Raw genomic sequence first — 20,152 nt, 5'->3', positions numbered from 1 at the left:
AAGTAATGTGAGCTCTGAGCCTGGTAAATCAATCATTGAAAGCTTCCTGGAAGAGGTGAGTTTATCATCAATGTTTGGAAAAGGAAAAATGGCAGACAGGAGAGGGGAGAGCATGCCAAGCAAGGGATGTGACCTGCATACTGGACAAGGTTTGCATTCAGTAGAACGTTCTAGATTCAAGTAAGGAGAGCCTCCCTTCCTGCCCCCACAGATTGCATTTTTAGCAATAGAGCAGGGGAAGGTGTTAAGACTATTGCATTCAGTCTAAATTATACCTGATGTTAAAACAAATAGGACTGGTATTCCCCTCTCGGACCTTTGGTGGAGCTCTGGGACAGTCTGGGTCCTTGCTAACCCGTGTCAGAAAAGGTCCACCTGTTTTTCACCTGCATACATTTTCTTACCCTTAGGATTCCAGGCCACACATCTTTCTTATTGGCTGCATTGGAGTGAGTGGCAAGACGAAGTGGGATGTGCTCGATGGGGTGGTTAGACGGCTGTTCAAAGTAAGTGTTTCAAGGAGACAGACGGCTATGGCAGTCTGCCTGAAGTGGGGCCTGGGCTTAGGGAGGGAAGGATGGTTCATGTCCTGAACCCGGCCATTTCTCAGGCCTGTCCCCTCTCCCACATCCTTATGTTGCTGGGACTTGTCCCCTGGCATTCAAATGATCAAAAGGAAGATGGTAAGTATAGACTGCTGACCTGCCAGACTGTTCCAACGGCCCTTGGCCGTCACTGGTGAGCCAGAGGGTCATTTCTTCAGCAGTGAGCAATTGTTTGAACCCCTAACAGGGAGCTTCTTATGTCCAAATCTACCTTCACCTTAGACTCATCCAATTGCATCTGCTTTGGAGTGTGTGTTCATTGGCTGTGGCTAAAACATCAGATTTCCATTCTTTATTTCCGGCGATTTGATCGACTTGCCCATGTCCTTGCCAACACTTCATTCTGTGATTAGTGCTACACGGGACATTGACATCTGGTCAATGGCCAGTGTCAAGGATGTTGGCACAGTTATTTTGTATTTATTCCAATCACATCATTGGAGTGGGTTTTACCACAGGAGAAATGAGCAAAAGAGTACTGAAGTGAGTCTTGAAATTCAATGTGGTTTGAAGGAAGCTTTCAGCACACTTCTTTCTATTGTCCTGAAGTAAGTCAACAGCCATAAGTGTTCATTAGTCATGTCCCCTGGGAAGTACTAATGACCCACGTTTTCTGTGCCTAAGACCCTACCAAGCACTTTCCTTACATCACCCCGATTTATTTTCAGGCCTGTAAAGAAGGTTCTATTATTTTCCCATTTAAAGGCGAAGAAGGTTGGGCTCAGGTTGGGTCACTTGCCCAAAGTCATGGATCTAAAACCAGATTCTGTTGGTCCAGTTGAGTTGGCCTGGTTTCTGACTTAACTAGTCCACTCTGGCCTCTTTCTAGCATCTAGACTCAGGTGACTTCACACAGAGGAAACTCTGTTCTTTGACCAAAGATTGCTCATCATCTTCACAGGCCAGTCCATAGAAATGTGAGTAGGCAGGTGTTCAAGGCCAAGGGCAGCCCAATCATGTTACCTGGGCCAAAACCTTATCTCTGATGATGGGCAGTCGGACATCCTTGGATTAGAAAGACACCACATTGGGCTGAGAAGAGCGTGTGGGGTGTCACATGTGAGGAAAGAGACCATTGAAGGTAGAGGTCTGTTACTGGGCTTCCACCTTGACCATCGTCTGGCCATCTCAGAGCCCGCAGCCCATGGCTCTTCGTTCCAAGTTCATGGACCTAAATTAAACCTTTGGGTCACTCACCTAAGAGGGAATTCTCCCAATGAAGGACACATTTTCCTGTTTAAAGCTCCAGGAGTTGCTTTTTTTCTAGCAGCCCTGGGTTCTGCTCCCTTTGTCATCAGTATGGCCTTTGCTCTGAGCCAAAAGGAGGGGCTGGTGGAGAGATTTCTTGTCAGAAATTTCCCAGCACCATTCACAGGTCTCGATGCCTTTGAGACTTGAGCTCAGGAAAAGCAGCCTGACTTTTCCGTGCTCGGTTGACCCAGACTAAACGTTCACAGTGCCCGTGACAGTGAGGCACCGATGCCGTAGAACGTGAGCCCTCCTGCCCTCGCTCCACAGCCCATTTCAACGCAGGCTTCAGCTGAGAAAGAAGAGCAGATGATTGTAAATCACCCAATGAAAACATGAGTCACGGGCAGATTTTTAGCCACATCTCCGATGGAGTCTTTGTTTTACTTTTTCCAGGAATACATCATTCACGTCGACCCAGTGAGTCAGCTCGGGCTGAATTCGGACAGTGTGCTGGGCTACAACATCGGGGAAGTCAAGCGCAGCAACACCTCCGAGACCCCCGAGCTGCTGCCCTGTGGCTACCTGGTGGGAGAGAACACCACCATCTCCGTGACCGTCAAAGGTAACTCCCCGGATGCAGAGGCCGGGGCTTTCAGGAACTGCGTGTGTGTCTCTTCGTTTTGTGACTTGGCTCGGCATACTGTGGCCACAATGTTGTTTGTGCATATGGATGTGGGTTGTTGTGTTTTTTCTCCCTTTGACCACAGTTGTTCTTACCTAAGCAAGTTAAACCATCCTTAGCTTTTTCAACCACCATCGGAAACAAATAATTTTAGTTGACTGCTGAAATTATAGAACAAACGTTCCCATTAGCCTGATGACTCTGAGATGATGGAATCTTAATAACCTTGTGGAAATGGGGCTCCACCAACGCCAAGGAATTACTCTTGCCAGCAAGCCTTGGATGGGGTCCCATCCTACAGATGGGGAAGCCACGCATTGCTGTAGGCTAGAGAGGACTCGCTCTGGGCACCCTGAGCCCACGCATGGTGCTGCTGGGGCTTCCGATGGCCTCATCACCCAGAGATGTTGAGCCCCAAGCCAAAGAGTGTTCCGTGGAACTCCAGGCCCACAGAGTACTTGGGGGGAGGAGGGGGGAATTTCGTGGCCAAATAACTATGGGAAACTGCATCATTATCCCCGTCTGGATTTGGAGGGCAGGGGACAGGAACGTCCTGATACACTCAAGGCTCTATCCTTTCATGTCCTATCTCTGGGCATTCACAGGGCTGTTTAATCCAGGCTGACACAAATGTATCTGACTGCAAAACCCCTTTTTCCTATATTTGATGAACCACCTAAAAGAATAGACCAATCAACATGGTACTAAGTGCAACCTCCAGGTTGTCCTGTTTCTTGCTCCCCTCGAGGGCACTGACCTTGCCTGTAGTTTAACAGTGCAGTTTCGGGGGTGTTTGGTGCAAGTTTTGTTTCCCGATCCGTAAGTTTTCCAAAGGTACCCCAGCATTCCTTATCCTAGACCAGTGTTGGCAAACCTTTTGAGCTCGGCGTGTCAGCATTTTGAAAAACCCTAACTTAACTCTGGTGCCGTGTCACATAGAGAAATTTTTTGATATTTGCAACCATAGGAAAACAAAGACATATTTTTGATATTTATTTTATACATTTAAATGCCATTTAACAAAGAAAAATCAATCAAAACAATGAGTTCACGTGTCACCTCTGACACGTGTGTCATAGGTTCACCATCACTGTCCTAGACCTTGGAACGCAGACCTGGTTCTGCTGGTGACAAGCAGTGAGGCACTGCTTGAACCTCACAGGCAGCCTCACTTTGTTGGCGTGTGGAATTCCACAGTCCGGGCTTGGGCTGCTAGTGACAGAGACGTACTCAAACCAGCTTTAGCAAAAACGGAAACGTAAAGGCCCTTTACCTGGAAAGCCCAGGACACGCTTCCCACACAGCTGGGTTCCGGTGTTCCCACAGTGCACCAGGACCATGCTGCCTCAGTTTCTTGTATTTTTTGAGCTCTCTGCACATAGCATGGCCCTTTGGCCCTGATTCATTTTTCTAACTTAGAAACCTAGAAAAAAGCAGTTGTCTTTTTGGAATAGTGAGACAGAAAATTCTTTGGGGTGGTTTTGCCCCACCGTGAGTCAGACACTCATCACTGAATCCGTCCTTGTGACCGGGAGAGGCTTTGGTTCAGCTTAGTCATAAGCCCACACCTGTGTGGGTGCAGGGGCTGAGAAATCCATACTTAAACCATCTTACTGAGCTTCCCATAAGAGGAAAGAGTTCTATAGGAGAAGGTAGAAAGGGTACCAGGCACACCAAAACACCTCCCACTACACACTGGAACAGCTGCCCCTATACACAGAACAGCCCCCACTATACACCAGAACAGCCCCAACTACACACAGAACAGCCCCCACTATACACCGGAACAGCTGCCCCTACACACAGAACAGCCCCCACTACACACCCGAACAGCTGCCCCTACACACCAGAACAGCCAGGGTTCACATCCCCCAATCAGATGGTCCTACTGTGCATTTGCTTGTTTTTAAAATAAAACTGTTGTTACCTTCATGGTGCATCTGAGTGTGGGAAGCAGTGGCGCCTGGCACTCGGGAGAGAGCAGGGTGAGGAAGGAACCCTAAGGTACTGGCAGACACGGGAGGCAAAGGTTTGGGCAAACGCCATCAGTTGGCAAATCCAGACAGACAAGCCAAGCCCAGAGTCTTAGGGATTCTGCAGAGAACAGACGAAGGCCAGGGGCCCAGGTCTGAAAGGTGAGCGAAAGTCAGCCAAGCCAGGGCCAGAGCCCGAGCCCAGGCTGCTCCTGAGCAGGAAGCGGCGGCAGTTTGCACCAGGGCCTCGGTGAGCGGGCTGCCCGGGAAAAGGGTGGCCTCCGGTCATGGCAGGCCCAGCTGGGCAAGCACAGAGCTCCCCTTTCTGCAGGACTTGAGACACTTCCTCTCCCACACAGGGCTCTCGGAGAACAGCCTGGACTCGCTGGCGTTCGAGTCCCTGATCCCCAAGCCCATCCTGCAGCGCTACGTCTCCCTGCTGGTGGAGCACCGGCGCATCATTCTCTCTGGCCCCAGCGGCACCGGGAAGACCTACCTGGCCAACCGGCTGTCCGAGTACCTGGTGCTTCGGGAGGGACGAGAGCTGACAGACGGGGTCATCGCCACCTTCAACGTGGACCACAAGTCCAGCAAGGTGAGGAGAGCTTTCGGAGGCTGCTGCCCAGCCAGGGCTCACCTTTGGGCCCTTTCAGAACTGTTGATGTCACCCCACCCTGATGGAAAGCAGCATTTTCTATATGTTCACCTTAGTGTTATGAGAGCCCAGTGAAGGTCAGGATGGGGCTAGCAGGAAGTAAGGCTTTGACCCAAAACTTCCCACTAAATTTCACCTGTAAGTCGATCTAGTTCATTTCTTGCTTCCCCACTATGAGCCGCATGTTCAGTGCTAATAGTTCCTGAAGTCCACTTCAATTTACCAAGAATGTATCATGTGCCTGGTGATGCTATTGTTTTTCCAAAACGAAACCCTTTTTGGAACAAGAATGATAATTCTTATTGACAGACTGCCTCATGACCGCAAGCTGGCCGCCTCACAGCTCACAGCTCACAGCTATTCACCATGAAGGGACCAGTTACTGCTATCCCCACTTCACAGAGGAGGAAACTGAGGCCTGAGGCAGATGGTCATGTGTCTGAGGTCACTCAGGCAGTACTGAGACGTGGACTGGAGTGCAAGTCAAAGCCTTGGACTCCAGAGCCAGCAAATAGGCCTGGCCCTGCCTCACAGGGAGCAATGGAGACATTGGACGGTCTGACTGAGTCCCAGCCGCGGGTTGGGAAGGGGTTTCTCACACTTGTTTGCTATTCTCGCAGTGGAGTTAATGGTAATTCCCTCTGGCTGGCTCTCTGCAAAGGGGCCAGAGTCCAAGGTGAACTGGAAAGGACTCTTCCACCTTAGGAATCACCTGGCATCCCTGCCGATGGGGCTTCCTCACCCTCATTCCCTAGTGCCCTGTTCCAATCAATAGGTTGCGTGGGCCAGGAACCTGGGCCATTCACAGGTTTCCAGGTGAATTGGATATGGGGACAGGACTGGAGAGAAGTGGTCCGAGCCCCCGAGTCGAAAGCTTCAGTGTGAGCTGAGGGGGGCATTCTCTCCAGGACCAGTGAATGAAGGACCCCTGGCTGGGCACCTCGTGCAGAAGGCATCTCACCCTTTGTAACCCAAAGGCCTGAGTAGGGGCGGGAGGCCCAGGAGCCCTGTCATTGTAAGGCTGAGGCCAAGAACCCAGATGGAAAGGAGCTCAAAGAAGGAAAAATTACTAGTAACTCAAAAAGTTGGGCTGAAGCCGCATTGTGACTTATGAGGGAGACATGGGCATGTATGTGTTCGTAGGAGTCGGCGGCTAGCATGCCGGAGTGTCGGGTGTGAGGAGCACACTGAACAGGCACCGAGTCTGAATCCAGCCCGCTGCTTGCCCTCTCTGCAATCTCAGGGCAGTCACCTGACTTGGGTGTGCCTCAGTTTCCCTCTCTGTAAACGGGAGCTACGCATAGTACCCACCCCAGAGGGTTGTGGGCTACAGCAGTTCGGCTGTGTGAGGCCCTCAGAGCTGTGCCCGGCTCTAGGTCATGCCAGCATGATGGTGACATCACCAGGCAGTCATCCTGGGTTCTCTGGCCGGTCCTTAACTCGCCATGTCAGCCCTTTCCCCTTCTGCACCATTATTCTTCTCTTCCTTTTTAGAGCACAGGCCTTCCCCGGGCACACTGAGCTGTGTTCTGGCCCCAGCTCCAGCCAATCCCCCAGCCATTCTTCACAGTTCAATTCAGATCTCACCCTTTCACCCAGACCTCCCAAGGCCCCTGTGCATGCAGACCCACCTCCCCCTGCACTGTTGGATGTCTGTCTGCCACAGCGCTTCTCAGCGGCACTTAGGCGGATGCTGTGTGATTTTATTCATGGAGGGCTCCTGCATACACGGCCCTCAGGCAGGCGCCGTGGAAGAGCACCTTATACGGAACGTATGCAGCACACACAGAGGTGTGTAAGGCACCTCTGGAACCCTTTGGAGCTTCCTGGGAGGTTGGCACAATAAGAACGATCCAAGAAAAATGGCAACACATATAGAGAAGTGGTAGAGCAGGGATACAGAACCGGCACCCCCACACTGCTGTGCTCTGGCCCTCGGCTGAAGGAGTTCTGTTACCTACTGAAAGCCAGTAGGCAGGATGCAGGCCTTCCCCACCCTGTCCTCCCCGCATCACCCAAGCAGACCCCTGCAGCAGGCAGGCATGCTGCCCATGGAGGGCCTGCCCCTTGCGTTGGCCTGGGTGACGTGCAGGCTCTGAGCATGTGCTCTTCATCGGCTGCATCCCGCCCTTCCCTGGCCCATGCAGGAATTGCGCCAGTACCTGTCCAACCTCGCCGACCAGTGCGCCAGTGAGAACAATGCTGCGGACATGCCCCTCGTCATCATCCTGGACAACCTGCACCATGTCAGCTCCCTGGGCGAGATCTTCAATGGGCTGCTCAGCTGCAAGGACCACAGATGGTAAAGGCCAGCTCCGGGCCCTGGTCCCGGGAGAACAGCCACAGGGGAGGTGTGCTGCACAGACCTGTGCCAATGCACGGCTGGGGTCAGCGTGGGGGGCCAGGAGGCAGCCAGCCAGCTGCCTGGATGGACCCTGTAGGCCCGTCCAGAGTTGGGCTTGCCTCACAAAGTCCTCTTCTTTCCTCCGTGTCCCCCACAGCCCTTACATAATCGGCACAATGAACCAGGCTACCTCTTCCACTCCCAACCTGCAGCTCCATCACAACTTCAGGTAAGCTGTCACCCTCTGAGTACCAGTTCTGTGCCAGGCATCGTGTGGAGCACTTTTCCCGGCTTCACTCTTCATTCTCACAATAGCCCCACACAGTTACATTTCTCATTTGCAGCTTGCTAATGGGGAGACTGAGGCTGGGAGAATTAGATGACTCGTGTGAGGTCACGAAGTCCTGGGGTAGCAGAGACAGGGAGGCAGCTCCGGGCAGGGGCAGTAGGCCATTCGCCTCCCCGGCACATCAGGGGCACGTCTCTCGGGGGCCCAGGTGAACATGAGCAATGAAGGCCCTTGCTTTGTCCCCAAGAGCTGTCTGGGGGTCTGTGGGCCTTTGCCTCCAGCTGCCATGTGTCCTCTGCCCCAGCACCACGCGGGGCTCCCTGCTGGGTGTGGGAAGAGCTGCTGCACTGTCGTGCCTGGGTGGGTTGCCACTTGCCTTGTGGTGCCATTGCTAAACACCCTTTGCCCCACTTTGACCCCTTGGTGACCCCAGCACTCCTCGCCTCCTGCTGGCCCTTAGATGAGGATGAGAATCGTGTCCTGGGATGGCACCCTCGCCCATTCTCACTGGCCACTCTGCAGGCATCCCTGAGGGAGATCTCTGGGAAGTGGGCCTCAATTGTCATTCCCTGGGAAATGTGACCTCCTTTGGCCCCTGAGCTCGTGGCTCCCCTCCGCATCCAGGCTGTCCCTGTCTTGTCCACGCTTTCTCCTAAAGATGCTTCAAGTTCTTCCTCCTCCTCCTTCCCCCGCCACTGCCACGCCACGTCACCTCCCTGGGCACTACTGCCTGCAGAGTGGCCTCATCCTCTGTGCCAGTGGCAGCTGGCATGAGCGTCCTAGTATTCAAATCTGACCATAAACCCTCCCCCCTAAAGTGCTTTAGTGGTTCCTCATCGCCTCCAGAATGCATCCAGGTTCCTTGGGTTGGCAGGTCAAGTCTAAAGTCTGGTTACATGGCCTCTGGCAGTTTCCCCAAACACCCATCCCTTTTCCCATGTCTCTGCAAATGCTTCAGCGAGCTCTCCACCTGCCACCCCACCCCCTGCTCCTGCCTTTGCTTATGTGGCTGCTCCATCCATTCTTCCAGTCCCAGCCCAAACAGCCCCTCCTCTGAGGAGCCTTCCCTGATTCCCTGGGCTTCATCATGCCTCAATTCCTCTGTTTGCTTATCTGCTTCCTCGACAAGACTGTGAGCTCCTGGGAACAGGGACAAATGTGTCTCAGTCATTGTTACAGCTCTATGGCCCAGCATAGGGCCTCACACAAGCACGAGAGGCAGCAGACTCGGTGGTTAGAGCTCAGACTTTGGAACTGCACTGTCTTGGTTCTATCCTTAGCTCTTCTATTAACTTGCTTCTTTGATCTTGGACATAACCTCTCTGCGCCTTCACATTTCCATCTGTAAAATGGAGATGGCAATAGTATCTGTGTCATGGGGTTGCTGTGAGGAAAGGTGAATTAATATACATGCAGTGTTTGCACAGGGAGTCCTACTTCAGTGTCAGCATACACACCATCTGTCTAGTTCTCGTGTGCGTTGAGTCTTGAGGTTAGCCCTTGTTTCTTCACTGTCGTAATCATTGAAAACTTGATGCCCCCCAGGTGGGTGCTTTGCGCCAACCACACGGAGCCCGTGAAGGGTTTCCTTGGCCGGTTCCTGAGGCGGAAGCTCATGGAGACGGAGATCAGTGGGCGGGTGCGGAATGTGGAGCTGGTGAAAATCATCGACTGGATTCCCAAGGTCTGGCATCACCTCAACCGCTTCCTGGAGGCTCACAGCTCCTCAGACGTCACCATAGGTAGGTGGGCAGCCAGGCAAGAACGGTGGGTGGGCTGGCTCAGGGCGGCGCTGAGCTCGGCTCCTCCAAGACTGTCTGGGGGCCCTGGCCAGGGCAGCACCCTGCAGGCCCAAGTCAGCTGGACTCTGTTCTGTTCATGTGGACAGAGAAGGAGGCAGAGGGACAGTCCCAGCCCAAGGCAGACCCCCGACTGCCTCGCCCACGTCCCTTGCTGTGTCTCTGCCCCTCTTGCCTTGCCCAATGCCCTGGGGCTGATCAGCAGCAAGAGATGGTCCAGCCTGGGCCGATGTGGAAACTGCCAGCTCAGTGAAGTGCCCAACCCCGAAGGCTCTGCTTTAAAAATAAAGTAAAACGTTACCAACATTCCTGGAGCTTAAGAATTTAGAACAGAGGGAAAAAAGGTCATTGATCATCCCACCCTCCTGACATGATTATTTTAATTTGAGCTGATTTTTTGCCCTTGTCCACACATAGATATTTTACTTAGCTGCCATCAGAGTATACCTACAGCACGTTCATTTCTTTTTCACCTCACATTGTCTCGTAAGCATCCTGAGTTGCTGCTCCAGTTTTATAATTATTTTTAAAGGCTGGGAAAGACTCATGTGCAGGTACGCCATCATTCGCGGCACCGTTTCTGTTTTCTTGGACATTTAGTATGTTTGCATTTTCAAAGGTCAGGGCTAATAATACCACGAGGAACATTTTTCTCCATAAAGCCTTTCCTCTCTTTTGGGTGATTTCCTGGGGCAGAGAGATCCTGGGGGTCGGGAGGAGGGGTGTTGTAGAGCCCACGTGTCCTGCTCTGTGCCCGCCACCGGCAGGTGGAATTTCTGCTGTCATTCAGAAATTGGGAGGGATGCTTGGATCGTGGCTTCTCCTGGCTTCTCCCCAACTCAGCTCTGATGGATTTTCGTTTGGTCCCCAGGCCCCCGGCTCTTCCTGTCATGTCCCATCGACGTGGATGGCTCCAGGGTGTGGTTCACCGACTTGTGGAACTACTCAATTATCCCCTATCTCCTGGAAGCCGTCAGGGAAGGACTCCAGGTGAGACACGGCAAAATGAGGGGGGAGGAGGGGGACTGTTCTAGTGACCAGATGAGGGGGCTTTATCTCCTCCTCCTCCGGGATTCTGACTGACATGAGGTGACAGCCCCTCCCTCACCTGTGAGGCCAGCAGTCTGGCACAGTGCAGGGACACACTTGGCTGTAAGTCCTGGCTCTGCCACTTGTTAGCTGTGTGACCCCAGGCAAGTCGTTCAGCCTCTCTGTGCCACGGTGCCCTCGTGGATAGAAAAGGAGAATAGGAGAATAACAGTCCTGTGCCACCAAGACTTTTTGCAAAGGGTAAATGAATCCTGGCTGCGATGCGCTCAGCATAGTGAGTGCAAAGAAACAGAAGCAAGCGTGTGTAGCACTTCACAGTTTACAAAGTACTCTCATATCTGCTATTTGGTTCAAGCCCTGCATTTGTCCTGGAATATAGAGATTTTTTAATCTCCATTTTTCAAAGGAGAAGAGTTGAGTCTCAAGGGAGAATAAGTGACTTGCCGGGGGTCATAAGAGTCAACCATGAAAAATCTGGGATTTGAGTCCACGCCTCTGGCTGGAATCCCAGGTTCTCCGCCCTCGGGCGGCCATGGCACTCCCTACCTGCCTGGGACCCCTCCCCGGTGACTGTGGGCTCATGAGGCAGCACGTCCCATCTCACTCAGCCCAGGGTCAGCTCCAGGAGCTCAGCCGTAGATGGAAGTTTTATTGTGGAGCCTGGAGGCAGCCTGAGAAGTTCTGGGCTTGGCCCCCAGGGTTCCGTGATGAGCATGTGTCATGCACAGCTGAACAGTCAGCAACCAGTTTAGCAGCCGGTTCCCAGGGCTTCTCTGTTCCTCTGTCCTGGGCATCGGGAGACACAAGACGCTGCCGTAGGCCCGTGGAGGTCACGGAGGGTGCATGCCCCATGCGTGCGTGTGACAGTACAATGGCTGTGTGTCATTTCCATGCATTTGGCTGAGCCTAGCGAGTGTCTGACTGCTTGTCGGTAACATGTAGTTGCACTGAGGGTCTTCAGAGGCACTCAGACAACAACTTGAAAAGGGCAGGAAACCAGAGCCAAGACTCCATCTCATAAGACACACGGACAGGAAAAGTCATCCCTTCCTGGTGCTGGGAGGTCATTTGAAGAACAATCTTTCAAGAGCCTGGGAGCCACCAAAGGAGGCGGCTGGAGTTAGCATTTTACCAGTCTGCTCAGAAATGAGCCACTGTTCTCAGCCCTCCAACCTCATCGCCCTGCTGAGCCCTGGAGGCCCCAGGGAACCTGCTGATTCACAGGAAACCTGGTGTGTTCTTATGCCCTTAGTTTGGAAGAAAAGTTTGCCGACTGTTTTTTGAGGGCTTGCTACTTGCCAGGCACGGTGCTGGGGGCCTGACATGCCTCTCGTGTAGCTTTAACAGCTCAGAGCACCTGACAGGTGAGGAGACCACGACCCCAGGATGCATGGTAGTGGTCTTACAAAATTAAGTGATAATATTGTTTTCCCTTTTAAGAGCAAATTAGTTAATATGGACAAATTTGAGAAATATATGGGCGGGGAGAAGCACCACCCACACGTAACCTCTGTTAACAGTCTGCTGTTTGGAAAGTTTACAGAGGGGCTGTGAGAGTCAGACCCTCCTCAAGAAATGAGGTTTTGCCGAAACCGGTTTGGCTCAGTGGATAGAGCGTCGGCCTGTGGACTGAAAGGTCCCAGGTTTGATTCCGGTCAAGGGCATGTACCTGGGTTGCGGGCACATCCCCAGTAGGAGATGTGCAGGAGGCAGCTGATCGATGTTTCTCTCTCATCGATGTTTCTAACTCTCTGTCTCTCTCCCTTCCTCTCTGTAAAAAATCAATAAAATATATATTTTAAAAAAAAGAAAAAAGAAATGAGGTTTTACCAGAACAGGATCATTTGTGACCTCTGCCTGTGGTGTCGGTGGCCAGCGGAAGGAACTCTCCGGGTGGTTGCATGCAGGAGGGTGCTGGAGCTAGCAGTAACACAGTAGGGTGCTAGATCTGGCAGTAACCCAGGAGGGCGCTAAAGCTGATAGCCAGCCCCTCTTTCCAGCTCCGCATTCAGTGAGGTCGTGTTGGTAGTCTGACATTGGCTGTGCTGGGACTGTTTCTACCATGGAAGCTGGCCACCATTCAGGTAGATCAGCCAGGCTCAGAGTTAGGGTAACAGTGAGTCAGTGGCAGAGCTGAGGCGTGAGCCCGTCAGCCTGACTCCAGAGCCGGTGTTCCTGACACCTGAGTCATGCTGCCTTCAGTCTTAGCACATCCACTCTGTGCATCTTGGATGACTCCCTTACAGTAGCATTCTGGAAGTGGAATTACCCCGTCAGGGGAGGCATAACGCTGCGTTCGGGGAACTTTTCGGAAAGCTGCAAAACAGGGCTACAGAGGAGGTCTGAGCCCCCTCCTAACCATTCCTTCCTGGCCTCCCCTTAGCTCTACGGAAGGCGGGCCCCCTGGGAGGACCCTGCCAAGTGGGTGATGGACACCTACCCCTGGGCAGCCAGTCCGCAGCAGCACGAGTGGCCTCCCCTGCTGCAGCTCCGGCCCGAGGATGTCGGCTTCGACGGCTACTCCATGCCTCGGGAGGGCTCGGCCAGCAAGCAGATGCCCCCCAGTGACGCTGAAGGAGACCCGCTGGTGAGTTCTCAGCTCCCGGAGCAGCTCAGCCATCACTGAGCACTTACTGTATACTGGGAACAAGGCCCGCTGGAAACAGGCGACTGAGCCCCAGCCTTGCTTTGGGTGACTGGGCCCATCCCAAGATTAGGGACACGTTTGCCAGGATTTTCTTCTATTTTTTTCACTAATGTCTTGAACCCCTCTGAAATGGTCTGTGGCAGAAGGTCAAAGGTGAGAATTTAATTGTCCCTGAGCCACTCTGCCCTGTGGGTTCAGTGTCACCTTTATCATGTGCTGTCCTGCTCCGGTGACCTCTCCCCCGGTAACAGCAGGGGCAGAGCTGGGTAAGGAGCAGAAGCCCAGGCCAGCAATCGAGCAGGCAGGGAGGGGCTTGCAGGCAAGAGGCTGACCATGGGCCCCGTGGCCAGCGAGGTGAGTTAAGTCTTAACATTGTCTGAGCTGCTTATTGACGCTGTCATTGCTGAAGCGATAAAGATCCTTTAAGCAGAACCTGGGCCCGTGGTGGTAACGCTGCAGTTCAAGTAAGTCCTCACTTAACCTCCTCAGTAGGTCCTGTGACTTTAAGTGAAACCACATGGAATAGAACCATGTATATCAGTTACCATAGGCTAATTGATTAAGTAAGAATCAGGGCCCTGGGGCCTCTCACCTATAGCATAAGGAAAGGATGTTATTCGAGGACTTGCTGTACTCGCTCTGCCAATATGAGACGCCTGCATAGTCATCTTGCAGAATGAGACCTAAAGAAGCAACTGCCCCATGAAATGTGGTGTAAGCAAATGTGCCAGAGCCTGCCCTGATGAAATACCATTCTCATGCCTTGCCGGGAGCCCTGCGCGCCCATGGCAGCTAAAGCAAAGGGAAAAGCACATCAGAGAAATAGCTCGCATTACCTAGTGAAAGGAAATGTTCAGAAGTGATGCAGCAGGATGGAAAGACAACCAGTGCTGACTAATTGATTTGCTGGATTTAAAAAAGAACGGTGCTTTGGGTCGCCTGCCGTCCTCCAGACTGGAGGGATGGAGCTCTGGTCCTGCTGAGACTTGTTTAACAGGAACTATATTTTAAGTGGATGTAACTGATTTACAGAGAAAAAGATCAAACTTTAAGAAGCCATTTCTAACATTAACCGTTGCTCAAATCCAGAGTCATGGGGACACTTTTGTGGGTGCGAGCTCATGAGATCTTACGTAAAAATAGAATGTGGGGTGGCTGGAGGGAAGAATGGCGGCTCGTCCCCAGACATCCTCTGCTCAGCCAGGACTCTCCATATCACTGATTGAACACAGAGGGTGTTAGGTGAGACCTGAGGGCTCCCTCCAACCCCAGGCCCCCAGAGTGACCAGTTAGATATGGCTGTTCCTCCCAAGCCCATGCCCTCTGCCCGGGCCATCCGCCTCGTTTACTAGTCTCTCTTCTCAGGGGACTGAGACCTCCGAGAGAACGGGCCGCACCTGTGTGTATGCAGGACCACGTGCTGTGGGTAGAAGTGATGAGTGAATAAGTAATCTCAGCTGCAAAGGGTGGTTGACAGCATTTGACCTCCACCCCCACTCCCCGCTCCCAGGCATGACTGTGGACACCGGCCCACAGTGGCCAAACTCACCCAGGGAAACTGCTAGGCATCCTGGGGCCGCTGGCTGGAGGCAGCTGGATGTCATGCCCAGCTGCATCAAGTTTTGGCCTCAGCTCAGAGAAACCCTGCCTTCCTACCTTACTTTCTAAGCAAAATATAAAATACACACACACACACACACAATTTATAGTTATAAGGAAAATAAAAGTAGTTATTCACTCCCCACCTCCACTCCCAAACAAAAAACAATAAAGACCATCTGTCAGGGAAGATTTAAGAACACTACCTTGAAACTGTTATCTTTAAGATGATGGTGGTGGTGGTGGTGGTGGTGGTGGTGATGGCACATCACGTTTATTGAGCACTTACTATGTGCGAGGCCCTAGTCTCAGGGTCCTGTACACAATATGTCATTTTGTTCCCTACTTGAGTCCTAGGGGATAGGAACTGCTGTTCTCTCCAATCTATAGACCAGGCACTGGTGGCTCAGATACATGAGGTAATTTGTCCAAAGATTCCGGAATTGGAATCCAGGCCTCTCTGTTTTCCGTGGCTCTGCTTATTCCTGGCGCTGCCCTTCACTTCCCCCTCCCCGTGAAGGCCGTGACAGCCACTGGGGCACAGATGAGCTTGAGGCTCGTCGAAGGGGTCACCCCGTGCTTTGGAAGCCAGCGGCACTGATGGGCGCGTTCCAGAAGCAGGGACATTTGACTGGCACCTTTACCCAGACTCGAGTAAGATGTGCCCCTCCCAAATAAAAATAAGTGTCAGAATGATGGGGGACTTTCCATTTTGTTCTCAGTGCTCTACATATGTTAACTCAATCCACACCATAACATTATAGGGCAGGTGTGATTATTACTCACATTTGACCAATAAAGAAACCACATTTGACCAATAAAGAAACCGAGACGCAAAGAGGTTAAGGTACTTGTCCAAGGTCACGCAGCTATAAGTGGTGCAGCCAGGATTTGAACCCTGGAAGCCTGGCCCAGAGCCCATGTGGGCTGCAGTCCCAAGGTGAGTCTGGCGGAGCAGGCGTGAGCTCGCAGGAGGCCAGGGCGGGCGGGCGGGCGGCGGACTGGCCAGAAAGCCGCTCATGCTCTCTGCCTTTTTCAGATGAACATGCTGATGAGGCTGCAGGAGGCAGCCAACTACTCCAGCCCCCAGAGCTACGACAGCGACTCCAACAGCAACAGCCATCACGACGACATCCTGGACTCGTCCCTGGAGTCAACTCTGTGACAGGGTCCGGCCATGGAGCCTGCCCACCTCCTCCTCGCCTCGCCCCACTTCGCCTCCTTCCTCTGCACCATCCTGAAGATGCCCTCCTGAGCCAGCCTGGCCGCAGCATGAGCGCCGCAGGAACACCAAGCCCCCGGTCCTCCCACCCAGATCTGGGTGCAGCCATCCCGGGCCAGCCCCCTGGGACTGCTTCCTTCCACAGTGAGAACTGCACTATCTTCCGTTTCATTTAAATCATTGCTCTTGCCTTGTTGCTGTGACCTCCCCAAGTCACTGAAGATGCTTCTCGGGAAAGGACCATCACCGTTGAAACGAAAAGGGTTAAACATGGAAACCCCACTTGAAGTTCTGAAACCAAACAGCATCCGGCCACGAGCTGCCCAGAGACAGAGAGATTGGAGCAAATCTTGAAACCCCGACAGCACGGCTTCCCCTCACTCAGACCCTGCCAAGTGGGTCTGGCCGCCAGCACCCTCGTGTCCATTGCCAACTCACCCCACCGGCACAGAGAACTGGTGCTAACTAGGCACTTGCTTTGTCACACAACAAACGTCAGAGCTACGCACAGGGAAACCTTAGGAGAAAACACCTCGTGCTCTCTGCTCTGTTCTGTTTTCTAAATGGTGCTCTCCTTCCCCGAGAGGTATTTTGCCTGTTTCAGTCCAGCCACACCTCCCCCCCGTCACCTCCGGTGAGCCCACGAGTGTGTGTGCAGGAGTGAGAATGTGCCCGAGCGGACCTGCCAGGGCAGACAGCATGCGTCTGTCTCCTTAGAAATGAATCAGGTTTCTTTTCTGCAAACACTGTGTCCAGTGAGAATTGGTCTCCTTCGGAGAACTGATGACCCCTTTGAGAATGAGGTTGAGTTTCTCCCTTTCTGACTCTTTGATTTTGAAGATTTGTCTCCTTCCCTTCCCCACCCCCCACCCCCCACCCCGTCCACCCGTAGTCAGAATCAATCCTTTGGTGAAAGTGAGAACCGCAGGAGTTGAGTCTTGGTTTTCAGTTGTCCATCCTCACAGTTCCACACACTCGCCTTCCACTGGGGCCTGGGTCACCATGTCCTGTGGAGTGGACCGGGACCCCGTCCTCAGCACATGGGGGAGCCGGGACCTTGCCTTTCCTTCTTGTCCTCGAGGCTTCGGAACGCACGTCAACACCTCCAGTGTGCCAGCTCCAACCTCAGGTGGGTGGTGAGGTCACCTCTCGAAAGACTTGCACTTTTCTCAGAACAAACGTGATGCAACTCAACTAGGGAGTGGCAGCCTGGCCACTCCCTCCTGGATGCCCCAGCCTCGGGCTTCGTTGGACGAGCCTTGCCTGACCTCTTCGGTGCTGACCTTCCCAAAGTGATGCCTTACTGGTTTTGTACTAACCGTGTTCATGGATGAGTGTCGTGCCTGCCTGGGGTCCGTTTTTTTTATTTTCCCCATCAGAGCAAACAGGGCTAAAAAGTCATCCCACCCAGTAGGAGAACTCACGTTGCTGTGACTTTTATCTCATCCAAAAGACTCATTTGTATGGGTGTGTGACTATGGGAAAAAGAAAAGAAAAAAAAAAAGATCCATTTTTTTTTAGGTTCTTAACAGTCTCCAGCTAACACGTAGGCAGAAGTTCCTCCAGGTCTACGTGATGTTGCTGGTTACATGCGTGCTACTACGTGTCTTCAACATACTGGTATCTTCCTTACAGAGTGTGGTAAACCTTTCAGTTGTTTGTTTCTGTTTTATAAGGAGAATCAATATTCCACCCCAGTGGGGGCATCTCTGTTAATGATCAGGGTTTTTATTCCATCTTTAGATTTCTATTTCTGAAGGTCCATCTCTCTGTGTTTTCATTTTACCACAAGAGCTTGACCTGACACTGCTCACACTGCATTGGAGAACCATTTTCTCCCTCCTCGAAAGGAAAAGGGGAATTTTTCCCACTAACTGGTGCATGGACAAACCTCTCAACACTGTCCCGGTTTTAATCTCAGTAAACTCGGACTCTCGTCTGCTAAGCCTTCATCAATCATCTGGGTGTGTGAGTGTGTCTTGTTCTGTTCTGTTTTTCATAAAACCCTTAAAGCATATAGTTAGCCTGTGACCACAGGCCAAACCCTGAGCCTTCTGGGCAACCTGAAGAGTGGTCCTTCTCAATGTATCTCCCAGTGATGACCTTACGCTCATACTGTGAATTTGGGAAGAGGTAAAATTGACTGTTCCTCATGGGCAGTTTTCCCAGTCACCTTGTGAGTAGACACCTGCCAGTATTGTTTGAGATCTCTCTCTCTCTCTCTCCCTCTCCCTCTCCCTCTCCCTCTCCCTCTCCCTCTCCCTCTCCCTCTCTCTCTCTCTCTCTCTCTCTCTCTCTCTCTCTCTCCCTCTCCCTCTCCCTCTCTCTCTCTCTTTCTCTCTCTCTCAATGACACCTCATTTCTTCTCCCCTCTCCCACAGACTTCCCTCCCACTGGGTCCAGGCTCAGAACCGAGACCTCTGTCCCTGGTGCTGCCTGACTAGTGAAAGTGATTCCAAGTAGTGTAGCCCTTGTGTGATTCACAACTCAGTGACCTTCCTAGAGCTTCGGAAGCAGGGTTGTCTGATATGCACATTTCTCTTCTCGGTCATATTTTACTTTATTCGTGTCACTCACCTTTGACAAAGTGACTTTGTGCTCATTTAGGGCTCTGTCCGAAATGCTTCCATTTTGCCTTTTTCTACAGTTAGGCTAATTTTGAAATGTATGAAATTCTATGCAACATTTATGTTGAGTTACCAATGGAAGCCAAAAGTTTCTTCCCAAACTGCCAAGACTTATACAGGCCATAAATGAGATGGGAATGCCTTTTCCTTTAAGGTTGGGGGTGGGGTAGGGGTGGGACCAGGAACGGGATTTGCCTACAACCTTCGTTGTATCTTGGGAACATTTTTTATTTAATTGCTGATGCTCTAAACTTCAGAATTCTGCATATTCAAATTTGATTGTGGTGAATCTACTTCAAAAGGAAGAAAAATAATCCAACGTTGTGGATATTCAACGGGAGGTTTGCTGTATTGATCTAGTTGTTTTCCAGTGGAGCAGTTTATGAAATATGTTCTATAAGATGTACATTTTTTCATTGTAACATAGAAATTGTAAATAATCGATTAAAGTGCTGCATTTTGATGAATTTTTTCTAGCCATTTTTAAAGAGAAAACTAGGAATTGAGTATTTTGTGTACGGTATGTTTCCGTCCTCCCTCCCTTCCTCCTCCCCTCCCTCTCTCCCTATTTAATTTTCATTTGTCATGAGGTTTTTGGATTTGCCAGTGATCTGCTGGAGATCATGCCCCACGTCATGGAGAATAAAGCTGATGATTGTACCAGTCTTAAATTATTCATGATTCAATAAAATTGATGCTTATTTATTCAGATTAGTGGTTTGGCTTTTCTGTGCTGGAGCAAGTCCTCCTGGGAGTTCAGTTTCATGCCAAGAGGAAGTCATTCTTATTCAGATGCAACAAACACAGGGAGAGCCCACAACATTTGCAGACTCACCCTTGCCACGATGTCATCAACATCCTACATCCTCTCAGTTTCTCGTCTGAGGTACTGCTACTCACGGGGATCTTGTAGAAATGCAGATCCTGAGTGAGCATGTCCAGGGTGGGCCCGAGACTCAAGCTCCCAGGCGATGCCCGTGCTCTGAGCCCTAGACCACACTAACAAGCAGCATCAGTATCCCGCCAGCCCACTCTTTGACCCCTTGGCACAAGAAAGACTTTTAAAAAAATGTATTGAGTACCTACTAATTGCCAAATGCTTCCCAAACCCCCCAATACAATCTGTAAAATGACCCTGGGAAGGTAAATATTCTTATTCCTATTTTACAGGAGAAAAGAAAACAGGCTCAGAGAAAACAACTTATCCAGGATCCTACAAGGGAAAGAGGTGAGGTTTGGAGTTCCAACCCCAAATCCTGCCTCACTGGGCAGCTTCTAAACTGGGGGCCCAGTTCCATGTTGCTGTTGACATCCATTGAAGAGAGAGTGTAGGCAGTGGGAGATTACCTTACATCTTAGCATTTACTTCTAACAGCAGCAACAAGAATTGTCAAGGCTTGGTTCGAAGTGAGGCCTGTGGGTTCCCAGTGAAATGGATCCTACACAGCTGGCTCAACTGCTCATGACGT

At 51.6% G+C, this 20,152-nt stretch overlaps 1 protein-coding gene across 4 annotated transcripts in view; it reads left to right on the top strand.

The window, feature by feature from the left end:
• NAV2 (neuron navigator 2) overlaps positions 1-19,392 on the top strand; it is a 366,387-nt gene extending 346,995 nt beyond the window's left edge. For 3 of the 4 annotated variants that reach the window (XM_070428165.1, XM_070428164.1, XM_070428167.1), the window contains 9 exons: positions 411-506; positions 2,250-2,418; positions 4,811-5,046; positions 7,254-7,408; positions 7,608-7,679; positions 9,285-9,481; positions 10,410-10,528; positions 12,972-13,175; positions 15,874-19,392. In XM_070428165.1, coding sequence (XP_070284266.1) covers positions 411-506; positions 2,250-2,418; positions 4,811-5,046; positions 7,254-7,408; positions 7,608-7,679; positions 9,285-9,481; positions 10,410-10,528; positions 12,972-13,175; positions 15,874-15,999 — 1,374 coding nt within the window. In that variant the 3' untranslated portion in view covers positions 16,000-19,392. Of the gene's footprint in view, positions 1-410; positions 507-2,249; positions 2,419-4,810; positions 5,047-7,253; positions 7,409-7,607; positions 7,680-9,284; positions 9,482-10,409; positions 10,529-12,971; positions 13,176-15,873 lie in introns of those variants that run through there. The other variant, XM_070428168.1, reaches the window with a different exon arrangement.
• The last annotated feature ends 760 nt before the right edge of the window (positions 19,393-20,152 follow it).

The sequence above is a fragment of the Myotis yumanensis genome, unplaced genomic scaffold (assembly GCF_028538775.1).
Source record: "Myotis yumanensis isolate MYYU_CA2020_CCGP unplaced genomic scaffold, mMyoYum1.0.hap1 SCAF_10, whole genome shotgun sequence".
Taxonomy (NCBI): Eukaryota; Metazoa; Chordata; class Mammalia; order Chiroptera; family Vespertilionidae; genus Myotis; species Myotis yumanensis.
This window is presented reverse-complemented; position numbering and strand designations above follow the sequence as displayed.